The sequence below is a fragment of the Eurosta solidaginis genome, chromosome 4 (assembly GCF_040869045.1).
Source record: "Eurosta solidaginis isolate ZX-2024a chromosome 4, ASM4086904v1, whole genome shotgun sequence".
Taxonomy (NCBI): Eukaryota; Metazoa; Arthropoda; class Insecta; order Diptera; family Tephritidae; genus Eurosta; species Eurosta solidaginis.
In genome coordinates this window covers 176,839,670-176,857,873 of record NC_090322.1, presented here as the reverse complement: position 1 = coordinate 176,857,873, position 18,204 = coordinate 176,839,670, and the positions used below count along the sequence as shown (strand labels likewise).

Here is an 18,204-nt window from a genome sequence, read left to right as displayed (position 1 = left end):
CCTTTGTCATACCCGAGAAATGGAAAATGGCCAAGGTGGTCCCGCTACTAAAGCCTGGTAAACCAGCTAACATAGGAGAGTCGTATCGTCCAGTAGCAAAGACACTTGAAGCCATTTTGCTCCCTTATTTCCGAGCAAATTTGCAGCTAGCCTCTCATCAGCATGGCTACAGAAAACTCCATAGCACTACCACCGCGCTAAATGCCATTGGCACCCAGATAAATTGCGGTTTAAATCAAAACCCCCACCATAGAACAGTACTCGTAACGCTAGACCTATCAAAAGCTTTTGATACGGTCAACCACGGCTCGTTACTGGAAGATCTGGAAGGGTCTACCCTTCCCCCATGTCTTAAAAGGTGGACCGCAAATTATCTAGGTGGTCGGCAGGCATCGGTGCCGTAACAAAATCCTCAAATCCCTCGCTGGCAGTACCTGGGGAAAAGATAAAGAAACGCTCATGACTCCATACAAAGCAATTAGCCAGCCGATTACGTGCTACGCGTCACCCATATGGCCGCCAAGCCTAAAAATTACTCACTGGAAGAAGCTACAGGCCTGCCAAAATACTGCTCTCAGAATTGCCACGGGCTGTCTGCTTATGTCCCCAGAACACCATCTGCATAATGAGGCGAGAATACTCCCCATCAGGGAGAGAAATGAGATGCTGACCAAACAGTTCCTGTTGAATACCCAGAAACCTGAGCATCCCAACAGACATCTGATTGATGAACCAGCACCGCCTAGGGGCTAAGGAGTCATCTCCGCAAGCATTTTGAGGAAATACGGCACCTGAGAAGCCAGCCGTATGAAGCGAAAAAACACAAGCAGGCCCTTGGTGAACTCCACAAACAGGCGTCGGACCTTTATGCCGGGAATTGCCCGGTGAATCCAGTACTCAAAGTATCCAAAACTCGCGGAAGAGGAACGCATACTCCCCAGGGAAACGCGTGTCACTCTTGCTCAACTTCCTTCTGGATACTGTAACAGGTTAAACTCTTACCTATCCAGAATCAACCCCGACATACAAAATGTATGCCCCGCTTGCAATGTGTCCCCACATGACACCAACCATCTCTTTAATTGTAATGTGGAACCAACGCCTCTAACACCCCTTTCCTTATGGTCCACCCCTGTTGAAACAGCAAGTTTCCTTGGACTCCCGTTAGAGGATATTGATGACAATTTGTGAGCGGTCGCGGCTGTTAGGTGGGGCGAAGCACTGCTACAACAACAACAACAGAGCTCACTTACCAACCTCGAAAACACACTTATAAGGTTCATTCAGCTCAGAAAATGAGAACGGAGTTGAAAAGCAATTGGATGGGCGCTTCCCAAGGCAGCCGGTTCTATGTACCGGAGCGACTAGGGATTTTTCCCGACCAAGGGCTGTCATTTTCAGTGTAACCCCATCTAATTTGTTGCGTCCTTGGTCGCACCTATTGGATGGGGCGAAGCACTGCTACAAAACCAACAACAACATGGCCGCCCTACTAATATGACATCTTTAACCTGTTACAACAAGTCTCCCGCTACCCTTCACTTTAGGTACTTTTAACTACAGATACTTTTGAAAAAATGCTAGATTAGACGACCCGAAGTTTCGACGGTGTCAAACAGTCGGGTTGACATCAGGGTTGCCAATAAATCCATCTGTATTTAATATTATTAACGCATTAGTGCACATATTTTGCCGAATATGCTTTGAAGACCCGAAAGATTCTTAAAAGGGAGTTGCACAAAGCGATCCACCTGTATGAAAACTTTTACCGCTCAATATCAATCTCCTCCTTTACCTTTACTTTAGTGCCAAGATGAGATGGCCTAGACGGTTCTACAGATAGCAGGTCTTCTTATAGGTAGAATTCATTCCCATTCCTATATTTCCCTACATCGTGCCAGTCCCACTCAGATCTTATCAAGTAAAATGGTCATATATCCGATTGAATAGGATAATTAACGTAGGTTTAATATAGTTTTGCAATTGCAATACATTTAGCAAACTATTTCTGGATCCATGGTTCCTGGATGTTCTTTTGGCTTTCTAACTACAACTTCACACATTTGACCAGAATAAAGTAGAGTTGGTTTGGTTTTTATCAGGACTACTGGAAATACTACTACGTCTAGGTCGGTGACTGGTAAAACACATTAAGTACATTTATAAGGAAGTTAAGATATCGAAAATTAAACACGTTTTTTTGTCAGAACTTTGTAGATAATGTTATTTTCAAAACCTCTTCCTTTCACTTGGTCCTCCATAAACTTGCTTGGCTTATAGGCCGATGATATATGTATGTATTATTATTTCTATACAATGAGCTGTCATCCCAAAATATATTCCCTAGAACTCCAATAAGATGTTGTTACTCCACACTCACCTGTCCCCTGGAGACATATATCGGCGTACGATAAATAATCCAAGTGACACTCTCAAAGTATGGTGCTGTAGTGAGAGATCCTTTATATGTGTAATAATGTTTACTAAGCTCTTGCAAGCCAATCCAAGACAGACAATCTATATGTTTAGATACTAAAATGAATTAGAAATAAATTCATATCAAACCAAATGCAACAAATACTAACCGGAATCCAGTGAAGCGCTTGTATGAATTTTCTGAACTATGCGTATACCTTCAGTGATCTTCTTGAATTCAGGACAATCCTTATCACCACACGCCTGTATAAAGAAAGCCACCACCAATAAACCATCTGGTTTATTTTTCGCCTCTGTAAAATCTTTATATTTGGAATTGTAATGAACTGCGTGTGCTTCCATGGAGTATTTGACACCTTCGAGTGTATGCTCACAGCCCGATTCATCCGTATCCGCCCAATGGAAATGCAATTGCTCAAATATATATTTATTATCAAGCAAGTAGCCGCCTTTAATATACGGTTGCTCCTTACGTTTGGCAAATGTTACCACAGCCGATGTGCCAGTATTTTGTACGCGTGCTATACCAACTGGTTCCCAATGTCCATGATATTCCAATGGATCCACATCATCAACATGTTCAATTGTACGATTACTTATAGCAATTGGAGATTGAACGGGCATTATGTTTGTAATTCGTAGAGTCGATTTGTAAGAAGCGTTACGAAAAAGCTGAGTCAGCTGATTTAGTTATCGTGGCGTTCTACAGTGCGTATGCGCGATGAATGATGTAATGACTAGTCACCTGCGACTAAGTGAGTGTTTTGGTGTTTATACAAAGCTGAATGCCGTCTGATGTACGGTGTCCGATTATCTTATGTATTATTTACAGGTTCGATGAATTTTTTCTTCACCTTGTATACACAAATAATGTGTTTAATGGTTATTAAAGCGTGCTGCGACGTGATGGCGAATTTTATTTGTTACACGTTCACAAAGAAGTATCCAATTTAGTCGGCTGAGAACTGAAATGAGAATTAGAAGAAAAAACTAGATTATTGAACTGTTACAAACATTAAAAGCAAAAATTAGGTGGTTCATATTAAGGTGTCATTTAAGTCGGATAGCAATCGGGATTAAGTCCTTATATGAACCTTAAAACACTCCGAAATACTGAAAGGATCTGGAAACAGTCCTCGGATAATTAGGAATTGATCAGGAAAACAAACTCAAATGGTCTCGATATTGATCCTAAACTCATCCCAAAACCATTCTGGAATCGTCTGGAAAATACATAGAAATCAATCTTTTGTATGACTGTGTGTATTGGAACGATTCCGTCCTTTGCCAAATTGTCCACCCTGTAGAAAAATCAACAAAGCAGAATTGATTCCCAAATATTCCCAAAATAGGCTTGAGCTCCTCCCGAAACCAATATCGGAACTATGCCGAAGCAATCCCAAATGTTACATAACAGGCCCATAAGGATGCAAAAAAAGTTTCCAAAACAGCCTCTAAATAGTCCTAAATTCATAGTAAACAGAATGCCATAATCATAATTACATAATGGCCATAATGAACACAAAATTTCCTTAGATCTTGATCAATATTACCCACACAAATAAAAAGTATCATTGGTCAAACTCAAATACACTCAAGTGGGCGGTGCTAAGACCATTTTCAAAATTTTTTCAAATTTTTATCAACAGTCTCAATATCAGTCTACACATCAAATGTCAAATTGTTTACTAAATAATCAGGTTTTTTGCGTTTTCCAAAATATTATATGGATATGTAAAAAGTGGGCGTGGTTATCATCCGATTTCGCTCATTTGAAATAGCAATGGGAGATGAGTTGCAAGGAACCCATATACCAAATTGTGCACAGACAGACGGACGGACGGACATGGATAAATCAATTCCTTTATTCATCCTGAGCATCTTGATATGTATATTATCACTATTCCTTTATGCTGTTACGATTAACCGTTATATTACCAAAGTCAATATACGCTGAGTATAAAAGCAAGAAAACTGTAAAATATGTATGTATGTATATTGGGTCGGGTCGATTTGTATGGACGAAAGTTGACCAATATCGCGCCATCGATTTTTCGTTAGGATTTGGGCTCAGAAAAAAAAGGTCCACTAGGCATACCCAAAAAAATAATTTTCGAGCCTGCGAAAAAAAAAAATGGCGAAAGGGTCAATTTTTCTCGACCAAAACACTCTCCAAAACCCAAAAATATATATTTTTTTTTCCAAAGAAACTGTTGTAAAAACGTTGGCGATAACAGTTTTTTGAAGAAGAAATATTTTTTTGGGTTTTGGAGAGTGTTTTGGTCGAAAAATTTACCCTTTCGCCATTTTTTTTTTTTCGCAGGCTCGAAAATTATTTTTTTGGGTATGCCTAGTGGAACTTTTTTTCCTGAGCCCAAATCCTAACGAAAAATCTATGGCGCGATATTGGTTAATAAATCGACCCATTCTAATGTATGTATATAATCTCAAATTGTCAATTATAAAATGTTGGCAAACAAAGGGATGCTCACAGTCTCGATTTGGCAAAATTTAATATTTTTTATTTTGGTAAATTTAAATATTTTCAATATTAAGGGCCAGATTATGTACACACAGTTCACAGTCACCACTATTTAATACCAAAAATTTCATAAAGGCATTGAGGTTTACTGCCACACACTGAAGTGAATGAATGCTCTTACATGATAGGAATTTTGGTTCACACGAGAACTGACTCGCTGCTTTATACATAATTTGCCACTAAAAGGGATTGTGAGTACCTCAAATAAAGTTAACACAAAACTGTAATTAGTTGAACTATAAATATTTCGAGCTTTTAATTTAAACTTTTTGAATTGTGTGCTAAGTAATATAGAAACTTTAATTCGCAAAATTTTTGGAAAAAATAGCACTTTTTTAATAATAACTTTAATAATAATAATAATAACTTTAGAGCCACTGTACATTTCTTAAGAGAGATAGTCATTTTATGATACACAATGCACTTTTATGACTGAAAAGCCGGTACCTGTGATTCTTATTTATTGGTATAATTGGCTGCATGTTGTTTGTTCACGTGGCAAATAGAGGAAATTTCTATAAATGGGGCGTTCCTCGTCAACAAAGACAGCCGTTTCGCAGCTTTTCTATTATTAACGTTTAAATTTTTGAGTCAGCCGTCACAAACTCTTAGAAAAAGAATTTATTTCGTATGAAATTTATTGGCATTCTAAAAAATTACCACCAGAGAGATTTATCTACCTCATTTTATTTACTCGCTGACTTTACTTTCCGTTAATAAGGCAAACTTGGCGAGGAGATGTATGTGCATATATGCCGCTGTTGGAGAATAACAGATGTGTATTCAGAGTTAGGATGATATATTTAGCAGGAAGTAGGAGCAGACATGTAAGTAGGTCCGGTTTATCAGCGCGACTTTAAACTCCTGTTAAAGTTGAGGAGAGCTTAACCTTGCCACCGGGTGCGATAACATAAAATGTTGCTACTCATCTCAGTTTAAGCGGCCGAAGTAAGAAATGTACACAAGTCAACTTTGACTAGAGTTTTAACTCGCACTCAAAAACCGCACCTTAGTCGGATCCTGTCTACAGAAAACGAGCGTATAGTTTTTTAAACGGTTTTATTCAGCTTGACTTGACAGGCTGCACGGCCGTTGTGAACGAATTTTGTAATTTAAATTTAAGTAACTTCCCGATAAGCTACAAGCACCGCTAGGTGGCGCAAGGATCGAGATATTCACAAAAATCGTATTTGTGGTCCGATTTGGCTCATATTTGGAACACATAATACATACAACAATAGAAAGCGACCTATGAAAAAATCGCCGCTAGGTGGCGCAGGGATCGAGATATTCACAAAAATCACATTTGTGGTCCGATTTGGCTCATATTTGGAACACATAATACATACAAGAATAGAAAATGGCCTGTGAAAAAATCGCCGCTGGGTGGCGCAAAGATCGGACTATTCAAAATTTTCGTATTTGTGGTATGGTTGCCAGATTTTTATTTCGGATTCCCGGGACAAACCTCAAATTTGAACCAAATTCCCGGGATTTTTCCGGGACATTTGAAAAATTACAAACACCTATGTATATATTTGTATGTGTTGCTCATTTCGGCGAAATTATTTTTAGATAGAATTAAACTTTTTAAACTCATTTATTTATAACAAATATTTTTATGAAATAGGCTAACAATTAATATGTTTACTGTGTTTAATGCGAATTCAATATTCTATGGATTCATTTTGCAAACGTTATTTTAAAACACAACACTTCCCCATGCAAAATGAATATTTAGGTGTGCGAAATGTCAAGCATTGACAATAGCCGTGTTTTTTAACACGCGCGTATACGTTTCGTTTGCGCGTGTTAAAAAACGCCTATCTTCGCTTAGATAATGCTTAGGAGACCCATCTAGCGGCTGTGGTAAAACAACTAGCTACAGCAACAGGGTGTACCGAAAAGCGGAGACGCAACGCTCTGATGGCCATAGGGTATAACATATAGCTGAATCAGTTGCGATGAATTGTGGACACACATATAATACATAGAATTAGTGTACAGGGTGAAACAAAGACACATATTTCAGTTACATCTGAGTATAATGCGTATTGAAATTTAGTAGGACAAAATTTATGCGCAGCAATTTCAGAGGTGTATTTATAGTTTGTCTCTTAGCAGTCAATATAAAGTTTAAGCGTAAACGGATATACGCGTGTTAAAAAACACGGCTAATATTAAAAACCACAGTAGGGATGAACTTTTCTTCTTTTCAGAGTTGCATGCAATATGCTAATGACCTGAATACAGTCGAAGCCGCCAATATGGCCATGTTTCGTAGCAGATTATAATTTAATAATTTTGATATTGTGAAAATGCCGGGACATAGCATTTTTCGGCGGGACACTTTAAAATTTGTGAAAAATATGGGATGTCCCGGCCAATACGGGACATTTGGCAACGTTAATTTGTGATCCGATTTGATCCATATTTGGAACACATAATACATACATGAATAGAAAGCGACCTATGATGTCCGATTTGGCTCATATTTTGAACAAATATTACATACAGTCCGGTAGAAGTGACATCAAAATATTTTGGAGTTCGAGGAGAGACAAGCATATGTGGCGCAGTGTCGAGTAAAGTCTTGGGAAGGATTATGTATTGAGGACTTAGATTGTAGCAAATTGTCAGGAAAAAGTCCTTGTAATAATGAGTCACTAAATGAACTAAATAGAATGAGAAATAATGGACAATTAAATAAAGACTAAAAACTTGAAAATAAAATAATAAAAAAAAATGTTTTATTGAAAACAATACTTACATGAAGTAATAATAATAATAAAAGCTAGAAAATAATTAGGTAGGTCCTAGGTACAAGTCATCACACTCCTCATCAATCTAGGGTGTTGATCAGACAATTAAATAAAATCGTTGAAGGCGTAAAATTTCTATTGATAGTCATATATAAGACCAACTGAACCTTAATCAGGTTATGCTACGCCTCTTCGAAGGTTTTGCGGAGTATTATCGATGATAATGATAGTCCTTTGGTGAATATTGATCCGGTATATTCCATAAATTAGTACCATTATGATACTAGGTACGACTTACGACTGACATGCCTAAGCTGATCTTTGTTGACGCAGAACGTTCCATATTTACAGTTCATATTTAGCGCATTTGATTTTATTTATTTTATGTATAAATGATTGCAATCGGAGAATCATTAAAATAAATAACTTCTATCATGGCGAATTGAGTTTGTTTGACTGATGGCATAACTGCTGTTGAACAATAGCCGTGTTTTTTAACACGCGTATATCCGTTTACGCTTAAACTTTATATTGACTGCTAAGAGACAAACTATAAATACACCTCTGAAATTGCTGCGCATAAATTTTGTCCTACTAAATTTCAATACGCATTATACTCAGATGTAACTGAAATATGTGTCTTTGTTTCACTCTGTACACTAATTCTATGTATTATATGTGTGTCCACAATTCATCGCAACTGATTCAGCTATATGTTATACCCTATGGCCATCAGAGCGTTGCGTCTCCGCTTTTCGGTACACCCTGTTGCTGTAGCTAGTTGTTTTACCACAGCCGCTAGATGGGTCTCCTAAGCATTATCTAAGCGAAGATAGGCGTTTTTTAACACGCGCAAACGAAACGTATACGCGCGTGTTAAAAAACACGGCTAATATACCGTTATTTTTTATTCAATTATTCATATCGACTTCAAAACGTCAGGACAAACGAAATATGTAAACATGTGTACATGTTTATTAGGGGGTTGCATTATTTTATTAGGGATTTCAATATTTTTGTGAGAAAAAAAATTTCAACTCTGGATAAACACAAACTCGAATAAAGTGTAATGAACAAAATCTGAAAGTTATATACCTCAGCAATAAAAAGAAATTCCACCAAGTGGCAAAATTGTTGAATATTTACGTCGGTGGTACTCCGCTATCGACTATCAGCACCACCCAGAAGTCTTAAGTGTTCTGAAAGGTGTATCTGATTCAACACGCATGCAACCACAACTGCCTCTAGATTAAAGAGCATACTAAAAATTACAGTTTCAGCTGAGCTTGCATATATGCTGATGATATCGCAGTGGTAGTAGTGGCCAAGAAACTGGGCCTGCTTCAAGCATTATGTAGTGACGCCGTAGGAGGAATAAAGGAATGGCTGACCAATACGGGACTGGAATTGGCTAGCCAAAAGACAGAAGGGGTATTGCTGCAAACGGTCGGCGAACGAGTTAGTCTCAACTGTTGGGGATCATGAAATCACATCAAAGGAGTCTCTAAAATACTTAGGAGTGCACGTTGACTCTGAGTTAACTTTCAAACAGCACTTCATAGCGTAGGGTAGAGGGAGATTCTCTTTGCCCAAGGTGTACCACGGAGTTAGAAAACGCAGAACACGTCGGTTGCACTGTCTCCGTTTTTACGAGGAAAGACTCACCTTATATAGAGTTTTTGGTAGGAACCTACCAGGAGAAATTTAGTATCAGAAATGTGCAACAGGTAGGAATGCTGGATTGCAGTGAGCAAAATGCCATTGACGCGCCTGATGGATGCTGAGAGGGAGCGCAGAGAAATGCGCAGTGGCGATTAAATCGACACTCAGAGCAAATAGTGGGAACATGGACGCAGGGACAACAGTAGGCACTTAAAAAATGAGAAATATGAAACGCCACCCTGAAGTAATGCATAAGTGGTATCAGGGTGGGCGTCTATTCCAAAACTGGGGCTGTTTTTTAGTCTACGGATACACGGTTGCGACGGCAGCAATTATGGTGCATTAGGTATTTTTCAGCCCTCTCGCAAAAAAAACTGAGCTTACATACCGGCAGACAACTGCTTTATACAGATTTGCAGTATAGGCCAATAATGTCACTTCTCTTACTGCACATATACCGCCTACTTCCAGAGGAGACAATCAGCTTCATAAACATAGCTGTGTCACTCTGGCTCAAGTGACATCATTTTGTAGGTGATTTCAATTTTCAAGGTTCATAACAAGTGGACTTAGCACGTTTGCCCACGTAGCGAACCATACTAATACTAGTAAATGTGTTCGTTCATTAGAATTTAATAGTACTATCGACAGATAGATGCCACGCAAACTTTCAAAATTTATTTCGTAATCGAAAGCTTCCATCTTCAGAACTCGGTTGTATAACGCCCTATATCAGAATTTGTTTAAAAACGTTTTATCTCAGCAAAAACGCAATACATCTTAAGCTGAAAAAGGGCGTTCTTGAAAACGTTTCTGAGATAGGGTGCTCTGCAAAGGAGTTTGGACATAGGACGTTTTTTTGGAACAAGTGCAGATATATATATGCATACAAAGTGCCATGGCGGCTTTCTTTGCCCTATCTATCCCAAGGAGTTTCCAAGACAATTTGCTCTTTGGTATGATTGCTAGATATTTTGTACAACGATTCTTTTATAGGGTTTTTAGGATTAAAATCAATCCGCCAGGCACACAAATCCCGAAGTTCGTGATCCGTCAAAGAAATATTTGCTGCCAAAGTTTGGACAAGATTTATTAAAAAGGGGCTTGAATGTCTAACGATTTTACTACAGGTATGGTGAAACAAACTGGAAAAAGAAGCGGTGATGATTTCTCTAGCGACGATCAAGTTATTGCTAATTTATTTGCACAATTTTTCAAATCTAACTATTCCGCTGAATTTTTTTCTTTGTCTAGTGAATACCCGTATCAACTTTACTCACTTAACGCAATTAATATTCCATCAATATCTCCAGAAGAGGTTCTTACATATTTAACTTCTTCGAAGGAATCTTATAAATACGGTCCTGATCTAATTCCCACATGTTTCCTCAAAAGATGTGCAGAACACATTTATCTGCCCCTAACTGATTTATTCAACATGTCCCTAAAACATGGAGTTTTTCCTTCTGCTTGGAAGGAATCTTTTCTAATACCCCTCCACAAAAACCGCAGTAGGTCATGTGTAGAAAATTATCGAGGAATTGCAAAATTGTCTGCCATTCCAAAGGTGTTTGAAGCCATTGTTACTAATCAGCTAACATTTTCCATTTCTGCATTGATTGCAGACTCTCAACATGGATTCTGTAGAGGCAAATCTACCATTACCAACCTACTTGAATTCACAACGCATGTTTCTAATGGATTTAGAGAAAATCTTCACACCGATGTTATTTACACTGATTTCAGTAAAGCATTTGACAAAGTTTCATTGCTTATCAACAAACTGGATCGACTTGGTTTCCAACCAGGTCTCACTCAGTGGATATCTTCTTATCTCTGCGGTAGAACGCAACAAGTAATTTTTAAAAATACTCTTTCAGAGGTCATTAATGTTCCCTCTGGCGTTCCACAGGGCAGTCATCTCGGTCCAATTCTGTTCTTGCTATTTATTAATGATATCTGTACCATAATAAAATATTCCAAAATTTTAATGTATGCTGATGATGTAAAACTTTTTAGGTCTTATGAGTCTATTGAAGAACGTCCATTGCTTCAAGCGGATTTAAACTGCTTAGTTGCTTGGTGCAACGCGAATTCAATGCCGCTGAACATCAATAAATGTAAGTTCATGTGCCTCTCTCGGAGATCTTTGCCAGCAGCCTCTTACGTAATTGATAATTTTTGTATTGCATCAGTAAATTATTTTGTTGACTTGGGAGTCACGATGGATGCTAAACTTAGTTTCAACCTTCATATTATGACTACTGCCAATAAGGCTAGAGGTGTTCTATCATTCGTGAAGAGATGGTCTAAAGAATTTAGTGACCCTTATGCAGGCATGCTTAACGAACGAAACGATATCATTTCGTTACGATAATCAACGCTAATAAACGAAACGAAGTCACTTTGTTTCGTTTATTAACGTTAAGATCGTCAAATTAACGTTAATTTGACGTTCTTAACGTTAATAAACGAAACGAAGTGACTTCGTTTCGTTTATTAGCGTTGATTATCGTAACGAAATGATATCGTTTCGTTCGTTAAGCATGCCTGCCCTTATGTAACCAAAGCCCTTTTTACCACATTAGTTAGACCGATACTAGAATATGGATCAGTAGTCTGGAATCCACGATATCAAGTTCATGCAGATAGGCTTGAGTCAATACAGAAGCAACTTTTACTTTTTTCTTTAAGGAATTTTCATTGGGACTCTGCATATAATCTTCCACCTTATACTAGTCGGTTAAGGCTTATCAATCTTCCAACTTTCGCTAGCCGTAGAGAAATGCTAGGCGTATTATTTATGGCTAAACTACTGAATGGACTAATTTCTAGCCCCTTTCTTTTGAACGAAGTAAACTTCAATCTCCCATCACGAGCGTCAAGACATTACAAACCTCTTCTTTTGAGGCAGTGTAGAACTAATTTCGAATTAAATGAACCCTTCCGGTGTTTGTGTTATGATTTTAACTCTCACTCGAATTCATTTGACATAACGAATTCACTTTTTACTATAAGGAAAACTGTCCTATCCTATCTTAACTCGTAACAAAATAAAAATAAAAAAATAACAATCTTTATATGCTAAATCGTTAACTTATTTAACAATTTACTATATGTATAATTTTCTACTGTTATTATATAATACTCAGCTGATGATTTTTATTCTGTAGCTGAGCAGTTTTAGATCTCGACGCTTAACAAACCTCCGCCTATCAAAAACTCGGCAAAAACAAAAACAAATCCGTGCGTCATGCGGATGCGCCCCTCGTGTCGGTTGGGCGGGCTTTGGAGGGTATTAATCCGTTGGGTTTATTATAACTATTATTAAGACGGGTTTGATGGTGAATGAGGACAAAGCGAAGTACCTGCTGTCATCGAGCAAAAAGTCAGCGCATATGGGCCTTGGCAACCACGCTACTGTTTGCAGCCATAATTTCGAAATAGCAAAATACTTCGGTTATTTGGAACCAGCATTAACACTAACAACAACATCAGCTCTGAAATCGAGCGAAGAATTACTCTAGCCAGTAGGTAATTGAAAAATAAAGTGCTCTTTCGGAAAACGAAAATCATGCTCTACAAGTCACTTATAGTCCGGGAGGCAGCGACACATTTTTGGCACAAAAGTTACTACCCTTGGCTTTCACATATAAGGTAGTTGGTTGTGCGTACGCTCAGGAAACGACGGTCAGCTGGCACACTAACGGTGGGTGTAGGCGGTAGAGTCTCTCCCACGCGTAAAAAATCTTGTGGAATAAAACTATATTACCGTCGCTGAAATTTGTTTTCTGATCTAATTGTATTATAAAATAATGAAAAATAATAGTCAGCTGTTGATATGCAAGTGGAAAATGCATCAGCTGTGAATATAAAGAGTGTAAATGAAAAATGAAAATAGAAATATTTTACCATCGTTAAAATTTGTTTATATAACAAGAATTATTATTTAAGTGAGGAAAAAGTAAGTCAGCTGGCTGTTAGGCGGGGGAAAGACAGTCAGCTGATGCAATAAACATCATTCACGGCGAGCGAAGCCCAGGTCCTGAGAAATGGTTTTGCTGCATTTGCCAGAAAAGAATCTTTTTAGGACGGTCATACTCTGTTCAGTGTGTCTCGTGCAAGGGATGGTTGCATCGGACAGGTTGTTCTGGGCTTGATCCCAAAACCCGACGTCCACGTAACTTTTATAAATCTTTTGTGGCTCCTTGCTGCTCACGCCCAAGGGCGTCCCGTAGTCTACGCCTAAGCGCTGCTCGCGCCCCACGGCGCCAACAACTCAAACAGCTGATACCACTCATAACTACTACCATCGTAGTAGAGCTGGTAGCAATGCTGAGCATCAGCCCCTGCCCCCGTCTTCTTCTCCCCCCTCTTTTCTGGCAGCAATCGTGCAGGTCAGGGAACAGACTCTTAGTCTCTGCCTCCGTTTGCACCGTCTGCCAGCACAGAATATATAGGTTTGCGACATCCGCTCAATGCAGCTCCTGCCTTGGGTGGTGCCACTTTCCTAGATGTTCTGGTCTCCGCGACGGCAACCCCTCGACGGGTTTCATCGCGCCATGTTGCCAGGTCGCAAACCCAAATCATCCGGGTACCCCAATGCTTGCCCAAGGGCGCCCAGTCCCAAGGCCACAACAGCAATTGCGTCCTGGCCTTCCACAACCTAGGCGTAGTCACCCCTCACTTACCCCTAGAGTGGCGGCGTCACCCCTCATGCACTTCAGAATTCTGCAGTTCAACTGTAATGGACTAACTGGGAAGATTACGGAGATAGTCGATTTCATGAAGCGGCACAACATCCGCATTGCTGCGATTCAAGAGACTAAACTCACAGCAAGATCTGCATTGCAGACCTGCTCTGGTTATAATGTCCACAGGAAAGACCGCGAGAGCGGAAATGGAGGCGGCCTCGCGTTTATTATACACCACTCTGTGCAATATCATATATTTGATCCTGGCATCGACCGCAGTGACAATGTCTTAGAACGTCAAGGCCTATCTGTCCGGTCAGGCGACGCAAATCTAGAAATCATCAACATCTACATCCCTCCTGTCACCTGTTGCCCCAGTGGATACCGCCCTAATATCGAGGCCTTACTCACTGGCAACAATCGCATTATCTTAGGCGATTTCAATGCCCATCACGACCTATGGCATTCAAACTTGCGGGCGGACAGTAGGGGTGAGATGTTGGCGGATCAAATAGACGAAACGACGTTCTGCACAATAAACGGAGACGCCCCCACACGTATGGTAGGAAGCTGTCATAGCTCGCCAGATATCTCAATCGTGAGCGCAAAACTCGTAAACTGCGTCAACTGGCAGCCGATGGTAACATTGGCATCCGACCACCTGCCCATACTTATTTCGTTCGAGCGTACCGCCGACTTCATCGTCACCGAAAAACGCACTTTCATAAACTTCAAAAAGGAAAGTGGGAAGAATATAAATCTGCAACAGACAACAGCTTTGCTGCCCTCCCTATCCCGACTGATGCCCGCCAAGGGGAGCGTGCCTTCCGTAAGGTCATTGAATCCGCCTCGGCACATTTCATTCCCGCCGGGAGAATTCCCGAAATCCGGCCCACTTCCCTGCGGAGGCCGCGAGCTTAGCGAGGGAACGCGACCTTATAAGACAGCTTGATCCAGGCGACCCCCAAATAAGGGATATAAACCAACGCATCAGATTGCTTGTGGACGAACACAAGCGGGCGAAATGGGAAGAGCACCTAAGAGGTTGTAACCTCTCTACCGGTGTAGGTAAACTTTGGTCCACCGTAAAGTCCCTATCGAATCCGACTAAGCACAAAGACAAAGTTTCCATCGTCTTTGGCGATAAGGTGCTGTCGGATGCGAAAAAATGCGCGAGCGCTTTCTGCCGACAATATATAATGCATCCTACGGTCGACAAAGATAGACGGAGAGCCAATAGACACGCACATAAACACAAACTCAGCGCGTCACCAATTACCATCACCGCTAGAGAGGTTGAGGACGCCATTGGTCGCGCTAAACCATCCAAAGCAGTGGGCCCAGACGGCATAGCCATGCCGATGCTTAAAAACCTAGGGAAAGAGGGTTTCAAATATTTAGCGCATGTCTTCAACCTGTCTCTTTCCACCTTTGTCATACCCGAGAAATGGAAAATGGCCAAGGTGGTCCCGCTACTAAAGCCTGGGAAACCAGCTAACGTAGGTGAGTCATATCGTCCGATATCTCTCCTATCGCCAGTGGCAAAGACGCTTGAAGCCATTTTGCTCCCTTATTTCCAAGCACATTTGCAGCTAGCCCCTCATCAGCATGGCTTCAGAAAACTTCATAGCACTACCTCCGCGCTAAATGTCATTAGCACCCAGATAAATTGCGGTTTGAATCAATATCCCCACCATAGAACAGTACTCGTAGCGTTAGACCTATCAAAAGCTTTTGATACGGTCAACCATGGCTCGTTACTGCAAGACCTGGAAGGGTCTACCCTTCCCCCATGTCTTAAAAGGTGGACCGCAAATTATCTGGGTGGTCGGCAGGCATCGGTGCAATTCAGAAACGAAACATCAAAACAAAGGAGAATTAAACAAGGGGTGCCACAGGGTGGTGTTCTATCCCCGCTTTTGTTTAATTTCTACATATCTAAGCTACCTTCACCACCGGAAGGAGTCACAATCGTTTCCTACGCCGATGACTGCACAATAATGGCCACAGGCCCAGGCCCAAAGATCGATGATCTATGCAATAAAATAAACGGCTATCTCCCTGATCTCTCCAGTTTTTTCGCCTCGCGAAACCTGGCATTGTCACCGACTAAATCTTCCGCGACCTTATTTACAACATGGACGCCCCAAATGTCGACCATATTGAACATCCACGTCGATGGCACTACGCTACCGACTGTCCTACACCCCAAAATCTTGGGTGTGACGTTTGATCAGGATCTACATTTTGGTGCGCACGCAACCGCAATTGTTCCAAGAATTCAGAGCCGTAATAAAATCCTCAAATCCCTTGCTGGCAGTACCTGGGGAAAAGATAAAGAAACGCTCTTGACCACATACAAAGCAATTAGCCAGCCGATTACGTGCTACGCGTCACCCATATGGTCGCCAAGCCTAAAAACCACCCACTGGAAGAAACTACAGGCCTGCCAAAATACTGCTCTCAGAATCGCCACGGGCTGTCTTCTTATGTCCCCAGAACACCATCTACATAATGAGGCGAGAATACTCCCCATCAGGGAGAGAAATGAGATGCTGACCAAACAGTTTCTGTTGAATACCCAGAAACCTGGGCATCCCAACAGACATCTGATTGACGAACCAGCACCGCCTAGGGGCCTAAGGAGTCATCTCCGTAAGCATTTTGAGGAAATACGGCACCTGAGAACCCAGCCGTATGAAGCGGAAAAACACAAGCACACAAGTCGGACCTTTATGTCGGGATTTGCCCGGTGAATCCAGTACTTGAAGAAAAATATCCAGAACTCGCAGAAGAGGAACGCATACTCCCCAGGGAAACGCGTGTCACTCTTGCTCAACTTCGTTCTGGATACTGTAACAGGTTAAACTCTTACCTATCCAGAATCAACCCCGACATACAAAATGTATGCCCTGCTTGCAATGTGTCCCCACATGACACCAACCATCTCTTTAATTGTAATGTGGAACCAACGCCTCTAACACCCCTTTCCTTATGGTCCACCCCTGTTGAAACGGCAAGTTTCCTTGGACTCCCGTTAGAGGATATTGATGACAATTTGTGATCGGTCGCGGCTATTAGGTGGGGCGAGCATTGCTACAACAACAACAGCGAAGCCCAGCGTCCCGCATTGTTTTCTTGGCATCAGCTGACTACTTTTCCCTTGCATAACAAGCAGCTGATGAGCATTTTCTTTAAATACATGTTAAATATTATAACATATTTCATTTTCAGCGATGGTAATATTTAATTCGCTTAAATATTTGCATACAAAGGTTCTAAAATATGCAGTAAATGAGAAATATTCTATTTTTTATTTGTAAAACTAAAGTCTTTGTATTAAAATATTTTAATTTGAGAGAACAGCAATATTAACATTTTGATCATGAAATTATTAATAATTTTTTAAATAATAATTATTCATCTTCCGAATCAGTTGAATCATTATTACTTTGTCCGCTATCCTCCTCGTCGCTCGAAGGTAAGGTTTCTGAGGTGTCTAGTTGATTCTCATCATTTTCTATAAATAAAATAAACATTAATAAATTAATTATTAAGTAAATTTTATTAAAATATATAACGTAAAATATAATACCTTCAGTATTATCTTCAGTTGAGTCGAGTGTAATTTCTGAAACTTGTGATGGCAATTGCGTGCCTTCGAACCACTTGAAAATGTACTTCTCTTCTTTTTCTTCCCAACCATAATTTTCTGGAAAAAATGGAGAAGGATTTTTACAAAAAGCATGAGCCCAGAGATGTGCAATGTAACACGTTCTTAGAAAATGTTGCCGCAATTCGGATTGGCATGGTGGCATTGCAGATCCGTCGATACTTTTTTTTGGTAGTTGAAAGACGTCATCGTTGTCCAGTATTTTGTAAGTTTTTACGAAACTCGCTACACGCGCTTTGTTAATCTCATTCATCTTTGTGAAGCCATATATGCGGCAAACATATTCCTCAATTGTTGAAAATTCTTTGTTAATATCTATTTCAGAAATATTACTAATTTTTTTAAAAGCATCTATATATTTTTGTGTTTTCTGTAGCAACTGAAATGTTCGGTTTTTGCCTTTTCGAAAGAAAGCTGGATTGAAGTCGCAACCTA

The 18,204-nt window shown here is 40.1% G+C and overlaps 1 protein-coding gene across 8 annotated transcripts in view; it reads right to left on the bottom strand.

Moving 5' to 3' along the window:
• The window catches only part of CAH3 (Carbonic anhydrase 3), a 107,022-nt gene that overhangs the window by 10,054 nt on the left and 78,764 nt on the right, over positions 1–18,204 (bottom strand). For 4 of the 8 annotated variants that reach the window (XM_067783947.1, XM_067783949.1, XM_067783946.1 and 1 more), the window contains 2 exons: positions 17,692–18,201; positions 17,413–17,616 (listed from right to left, as the gene is read on the bottom strand). In XM_067783947.1, the coding sequence (XP_067640048.1) occupies positions 17,513–17,616; positions 17,692–18,201 (614 nt within the window). In that variant the 3' untranslated portion in view covers positions 17,413–17,512. Of the gene's footprint in view, positions 1–2,380; positions 2,533–2,585; positions 3,402–5,177; positions 5,309–17,412; positions 17,617–17,691; positions 18,202–18,204 lie in introns of those variants that run through there. The other 4 variants (XM_067783951.1, XM_067783952.1, XM_067783953.1 and 1 more) reach the window with 3 other exon arrangements.